Below are 7,176 nucleotides of genomic sequence, written 5' to 3'. Positions count from 1 at the left end.
GGTCAGTCATGTGGAAGCTAGCATCTTTTTTTTTTTTTTTTAATAATTATTTAATTTTACTTATTCATTCATTTATTTTAATTTGACCAGAGAGAGAGAGAATGAGAGAGAGAAAGGGAGGAAATGAGAAAGAAAGTCACCAGATTCAGGACTCGAACCATGGTCATCCATATGGGAGCATCCAGCGCCTTAACCACCATACCACCTGCTGGTCCCTGGGAGTCTAGTGTCTTAATCACTATGCCATCTGCTGGCCCCTTAGCTGGAATTTTCTAACAGTAATGATTTCTTTTCCTTGTATTTATGTTATAGTTATCTTCTAGTTACAGCAAGGGATATTCAAATAGTGATGTAAAGTTCCTTTAAAACTAAACTTAATCTTAGAACTGGGAATGGAGTTGACTGCATTAAAAGCTACTAAATAAATGCCGATGGGCATGATTCATGACTGACAGAAGCCCCATGAAGGTGGCTCGAGAGTGAATTTGGGCAGCAGCATCTCCCACAAGAAGAGGGACCCGCGTTTATACCAAAGTCCCCTCTGTTCCCAATGTGTCTCTTCTCTGCTCGTCTTCACGTCACTCAGGACTGAATGGAGTAGAGGAAGCCCATGCTCTCGAGCAGCTATTAGGGAACGCCTGGAGCCCACGTCCCACTGAGCCAGCTGAGCCCTCACCTGTAAGAGAACAAACTACACCTGGTGACATGCAGATGGGTCTCATATGTGGTAAGGATCACTGGGTAGCAGTGCCGGGGCCAGCCAGGCTGACTCATGAGGGCCTCTGATGAAGTCCCACACTTACAGACAAGGGGCTAAGCTTCCCATTCTCTCAGGAGCAATGCCATTTTAAATGATTAGAAATAAGCACATGGCTGTCCTTGCGCACAGGCTCACCCAGAGCCTGCACAGAGGCTGCGAGCCAGTGCTCCCATCTCCCTGGGGTCCAGGGCCAGGCCCTCAGGTACAGGAGGGCTCATGTCTGCTCCTCCGTTGTCCTGCCTCTGTCATCTGACATCTATGTAAGAGATTGGCCTTGGAGAGAATTCTCCACCAGAATTGCATGTGTCAGCCCATGAGTGGAGATGGGCCTCAGTCATGTCATGTCATGTCACAGACAATGGTCCTACTTTCCTCCCTCCAGCCACCCCCAAGGTATTTTTAAAAAATCTGACTTAGTTGCCTACATTTAATAATTGGGAGATTCATGTAAAAATCTGGATGTCAGGGACCAGCAAGTGGTGTGGTGGTTAAGGCACTGGATTCCCACATGGCCAACCATGGTTTGAGTCCCAAACCAGGCAGCTTGCTTTCTCACTTTGTCTCTCTCTGGTGAGTACACATGCCCTATAGCAAATTTAAAAAATAATAAATAAAATTAGATAATTATTTTATATTTTTGGGTTTTTTTTGGAGAGATTTTTGCTATAGGGTATGTATACTTTCAGGAGAGACAGAGAAAGACAGAGAGACAGAAAGCAAGGGATCAGCAGATGACATGATGGTTAAGTCGCTGGACTCCCTCATAGTTAATCACAGTTTGAATCCTGGCCCCAGCAGCTTAAAACACACACAGGGCATGTGTGCATGCGTCCTCATCCCCTCTGGGAGATGATTTCTTGCTTTCTGTTTCTATTTCTCTCTGTCTCTCTGACGAGTGCATGCACCCTATAGCAAAAACCTCTCTACAAAAAAAAAAAAAAAAAAAAAAAAGACCAGAGAAATCACACCCCAGGGGCATGGCCACGCTGTGATCCCTTCTCATATATTCTCCTCCTGGGATCTTGGGCACACATGCATATGCACCTGGTGTGTTTCAAGCCGCCGGATCCGGGACTTGAACCGTGGTCAAACACATGGAAGTCCAGCAACATAACCACTATGCCATCTGCTAAATAATATTTTTTTTAAAAACATCTAAGTATCTGATTTTTTTCCCTTTAGTTTTTTTTTTGTTGTTGTTGTTTTTGATTTTTTGCATTTCTGACTTTTCTTATAATAAAAAGGGAAAAATCTGGCAGGAGCAGGGCCAGGTTCTGGCAAAGCGATGAGCAGCAGGGGCTCAGAGGTTCCCTGACAGGGCTTTTGGCCTCCAGTTTACCACATTCCCCCCTCTCCCCCTTCCCTCTTTTATGTTCTCATTTACATTATCCAGCTGAGCCCTCAAGGTATCTGGGTTGCACTTTCCCTCCTCCAACATGTTATTAAAAAACAAAACAAAACCCAAAATACAAGAAATTTGAAAAAAATTAATAGGCTCTACTCTTGATTTCATTACACATCTATCCCTCCCTCTACTCAGCCATAAACCCATCTTAGTTTTTGATTATTTCAGAATAAGTTACAGAACCAGTATTTCATCCCTGAATACTTAAGGGACTTATGGGTAAAGTTCAAGACTTGTTTGGAATTGTCAGGCCATCTGCACTGGTAAAACGCCAGCTCCCGAGTTCACCACGCCAGGAGCTTCTGGGCCTTCATAACCTCAGGAGCTGTGCAGTCTTAACAGGGTTCGCAGTGCTGTCCACTTCGATGCCACCCTTTGGCCCCAAAGTTATGATAACCGCATCTCTATTTATGTTCGAAAGTGAAGAGTGATGAAATGAATCTCATTTTTATGGTTGGTTGCCACCCCTTGAAATACAGAAATATCCCACAGAGCAAGGATTTGGGGATTGAGGCTATACCTGAAAAGCGTTCCCCATGCCCACTTCAAATGCCCGCCATCTCACAGATGGCGCCCTGCTGGGCAGCTGCCTGGCCTCAGCTCTCAGGGGAAGGCGGGTCTCACCTAGCAGCTCTACCACCTGTAGGAGGACCGAGGTTGGGATGGTATCAGGCTCATCTTCTGACTTCCCCTCGCCGTCCTCCGACTTCCAGGACAGCAGCTGCTCTGCGAAGGCCATTGCCAGGGGGAACTCCAGGGGCAGAGAATGTAAGACCAGCACGGCTCCAGGAGGTGGAGACACTCCTGGAAGAAGAGCCCAAGAGTAAGCGCGAGATTGGCAGTACCTAGTTCAAAGAAGCTTGAGAAAAGGACCCGCCAACCTGGATAAACCTGGCTAGAAAGCCCGTCTTCTCATCTGCTCGAGGTGTGGGCAATGCTATTCCCCCAACATTCTGGATGGAGTCGGCTGCAGGTCCTGGAGACTGCCCCTCCAGATAGTCCACTTACGGGAGAGGCAAGGGGGCAAAGGGCAGCAATGAGAACAGGGAAGACTGGACATCCCCCATTCAGGTGCAGCCAGCCTCAGGGCCCAGAATGGGAGCAAGAAGTCAGACTTTAGAAGATGCTTCAGTCGGGCTGGCAGGTGGCATGGTGGTTAAGGCAACTGGACTCCCACATGGCTGACCATGGTTCAAGTCCTGGACATGGCAGCTTGCTTTCTCAATTTCCTTCCTTCTCTGGTCAACTTTAAAAAAGAAAAAATAACAAATGACAATGAATAAAAAAAAAAATTTAAAGAATTATTTATTTATTTATTTAATTTTATTTATTCGTTCATTTATTTTTATTTGACCAAAGAGAGGGAAAGTGAGAAAGCAAGCCACCAGGTCTGGGCCTTGAACCATGGTCGGCCACATGGGAATGTCCATCGCCTCAACCACCACGCCACCTGCTGGCCCCAACAGTGAATAAAATTAAAAAAAAAAAAAGATGCTTCATTGGAATGTCCCCTACTTGGTGAAGAAACAATCAGTCCTTTGGTGTGGTGGTGATTCTATCAAAACCATTAAGCTTCTTCAGGGACTATCAGGGTGTCCCCAAGACTAAAGGCATTACCAGGGTTTGGATTCTCTGTTACCTTCCGACACTGTCATAGCCTAAGCTTCTGTAAAACTGCCTACTATGAGAGGAACATGGACCAAGGCCTGATGCCCTCACCCCACACTGTCCCAGAGGCTCTGGAGGACAGAAGAGCAGCAAAGCGTTCTGCACACATCGAGAGGAGCCGTGCTGGCTCACCTGCACTGTGGGCGAACGTCCGCCTGGAGGTAACTGTGGCATGAGAGGAAAGGCAGAAACCCTCTGCTTCCAATGTATAGTTTAAAAAGCAGTTGGTGAAGGCAAAATACTATGAAAAATCAGACCCTAATAAAAAGAGATCATTGGAACCAGCCGGTGGTGTGGTACTTAAGGCGCTGGACTCTCACATGGCTGACTCTGGTTTGAGTTCTGGACCCAGAGACTTGAAAATCACACCAGGGATGTGTGTGTGTGTGTGTGTGTATATAAATCCCAAGGGAGAATGAAGAATGAAGGAGAAGAGATTGTGGCATGGCCATCCTCCCTGGTGGATGATTTCTCACTTTCTCTTTTTCTGCTGTCTCTGTCTCGCTGGCAAGTGCACACGATCTATAGCAAAAAAAACTCTCTAAAAAAATAAATCAAAGAGATCATGAAGCTGTTTAGCAATGATCAAATCATTTAAGAAATATCCTTTCATATCCTTCCTAAAGAGGCAGTGTCTCAAGAACTGGGGCTATGGAGAAACCAAGCCCATTTTTGTGGCTAAAAGTTCAAATGTATTTTATGATCGTCTCTGGCAAATATGTCAGATTTTTCTTGTTAAGAACACAGAGCAGTGGAAGCTTGTGACCAAGATTTCCTGTCCTCTCTGTGTTTACTCTGAAACAGTCAGCTGGCCCCAGACAGCAAGCAGGGAACAGGGAGCAACAGCCTTGGGGTTTACAGTGGTGGAGCCCTCATCCACAACTAAGCCAATGCCGGGAGATGTGAGCAGTCGGGCTCCCACTGAGAGTGGGAGCAGATGGGCATGCAGCCCACCCAGGCAGCCACGGTACACACTGGATAATTCGGTTTTACTAGGAACTCGAGGAATGCTGACTGGGATTATTACAGCCTGAGATGGCTGCTGTGACAGGGCTGTTCCGTTCAGATCATTCTAGAGTCTACAGGCCAGGCATGCTGTGAGAGGAAAGGAAAGCCCCACTGCAGTAGAGGCAGCCTCTGCCAGGCCAGGTCCAGGCAGGAAGGGGCAGTCTTCTGGTCTACTGCCTTAGCAAACAGTGCCCTCAGCAGTCTACTCCTTACCAGTCAGACCTGGAACTCAGCCAGGTATAGCATCCTATGCACCCAGCTCCTCCTCAGCATGAGTCCAGGAGACTCACCCAGTTTGATGTGGACCCTGTCCGTGGAGAGGACCACGGATGGGTACTGGTCAGCAGTGGGGGGAGGTGCAAGCCCAGTGTTGGCCGGGGATGCGTCCCGAGGGTAGCAGGCAGCCTCGATGAGGTTCAGCTGGCCGGTCCGCTTCACTTTGTGGCCAAGCCCGTACACGAGCACCCGCGCCCATGGTGCTTTATACAGGGAGGAGCTGAAAAGGAGAGAGACGTTAGTAGAGTCCAGCCACAAGCCAGCAAGAGTCAGCAATGCCTTCTCACCAGAAGGAAGTGAAATGAAAACTGGTCATAGGCCATTTTGACCATGTTTTAGGAGGTCTTTCTTCATAAAGATCAATTCCCCAAATAAGAGAATATGGGGAGAATTATTATTTGTGTTAGTGATAAAAACAGTTTGAGTTTTTTTTTCTGTCAATGCACCAGACTCCACTAGCTTCTCTCTCCCTCATCACCATCTTCTTGAAAATGGGTAACTTACTCTTTGCGGAATCCAGATTGACTTTCTTTGCAAGATACAACGACAAACGCTGCCCCAGGGAAATTAACATCCATGTTGACTTTGGACTCAGAAATTGGGAACTCTTCCGAGGGGAACTGCTCTGGTGCTGTCTGCAAAGAGACATTCAATAAGGAACACCACGGCCTAAACATGAAGGGGAGTGTTTCAACTTCTCTCAAGAGGCAAATGGAATCAGCCCAAGCATATGTTCTAACAGGTTCAGAAAGACAAGAAGTCCCGTGGGAGGAAGAGAACTATGGATGGGGCAAAGCAGGGGAGCTTCTAAGAAAAGGAAATAGATGAAGGGAGGGATTGGGGAAGAAAGAAGAGTAGTTCTGAGTGAACCAGCAAGGCCTTCAATTAGAAATGGCAAGGGCCCTTGGCTTCAGAATTCTACCTGCAGGAAAGAGCAGATCTGCCTCGTCAGCTCCAGGAGGCTCTCCTCGCCCTGGTGCAGGGTCCGGGTGATGGCCACATTCAGCCACTCTCTCACCGTCTGGGAGTTTCCCTGGTAAAAGAGGTCCGTGGCAGAGCAGTTTTGGGCCTGGATGCAATGCTGCAGGGACTGTGCCAGGAGGATGGAGCTGGAGCTGATGGTGCCATCTGGGGACAGGAAAGAGGACAGGCATTTATAAGAACCAGAGCAGCCTATGCCCATGGGAGCCTGAGGAACACAATGAGCGACCTGTGTAGACAACCTGGACTGGGTGGGGTATCATGTCCCAGATAACAGACATTCCCAATCAGGTCCTGGGGGTCGGGTTCGGGAGATGAGTGGTCTTTAAACTTCTGTTTAGCAGCGAAGCTGTTTCCCTAGGTAAGATCTTAGGTAAAGGGCCAAGTCTATTAAACAGATGGAAGTAGGGCTGCTTAGACTCTGGGCTTCCTGAGGGCCTGATCTGTTTGTCTATCCTGGCCCACCCTGAACTGAACTGAGCAACTGCTAGGAGGCCTCAGAGTGCAGTATGTAAAGAAATGTGTCAGGCCATCTTGGCGAAGTTTTTTCCACAAACACTTGCAGCTTTCCAGGTGTGTCTAAGAGCCTTGAAATTCTTGGGCTGGGCCAGTGGACCCTGGTGTTTAGCTGGGTGGGAGAGAAGCCATATACACACACACCCTGCTGGGCCCCATGGCTATAAACTGGAAGGCAGCTCCCTGAGAGGCTGTCTAGGCTTCGAGTGCTGCCTAAGAGTGGGCTTTGGAGGGTGCCCCCTGCTCCCTCACCTCTTTTCCCATCTTAGTTGCTAACAGATGAGAGGAGCAGGCTGGGGGCTGAGGTACCAGAGGAAGACTCTCCATCTTGGGCCGGGTCAAGGGTGGTTTCATCACTTAGCATTCACCAGGGGAGTGCAACAACATCAGAGCTTGCCCAGGGCCCCACATTTGGCAGATACACATAGGCTGGTCCTTCCACTCTACTCTGGTGCTATTTCAGGAGGACAGCAGCAAAGCCAAGTTTACCTGGGAGGGGAGGAGCAAGGAGCTGATTGGACAGCAGCTGCAGGTGCTCTAGGGTGATGTCCCGAATAGCAGG

General features: G+C 48.2%; 1 protein-coding gene across 1 annotated transcript in view; it reads right to left on the bottom strand.

The window, feature by feature from the left end:
• HECTD4 (HECT domain E3 ubiquitin protein ligase 4) overlaps window positions 1-7,176 on the bottom strand; it is a gene marked incomplete at its 5' end in the record, with an annotated part of 148,680 nt that overhangs the window by 28,634 nt on the left and 112,870 nt on the right. Inside the window, 5 exon segments of the mRNA XM_027771636.1 lie at window positions 2,790-2,969; window positions 5,132-5,337; window positions 5,622-5,752; window positions 6,040-6,245; window positions 7,104-7,176. The exon segment at window positions 7,104-7,176 is cut by the window's right edge and continues 10 nt beyond it. Coding sequence (XP_027627437.1) covers window positions 2,790-2,969; window positions 5,132-5,337; window positions 5,622-5,752; window positions 6,040-6,245; window positions 7,104-7,176 — 796 coding nt within the window.

The sequence above is a fragment of the Tupaia chinensis genome, unplaced genomic scaffold (genome assembly GCF_000334495.1).
Source record: "Tupaia chinensis unplaced genomic scaffold, TupChi_1.0 Scaffold000226_1, whole genome shotgun sequence".
NCBI lineage: Eukaryota > Metazoa > Chordata > Mammalia > Scandentia > Tupaiidae > Tupaia > Tupaia belangeri.
Note: the sequence above shows the minus strand (reverse complement) of the source record. Positions and strands in the feature narration are given on the sequence as shown.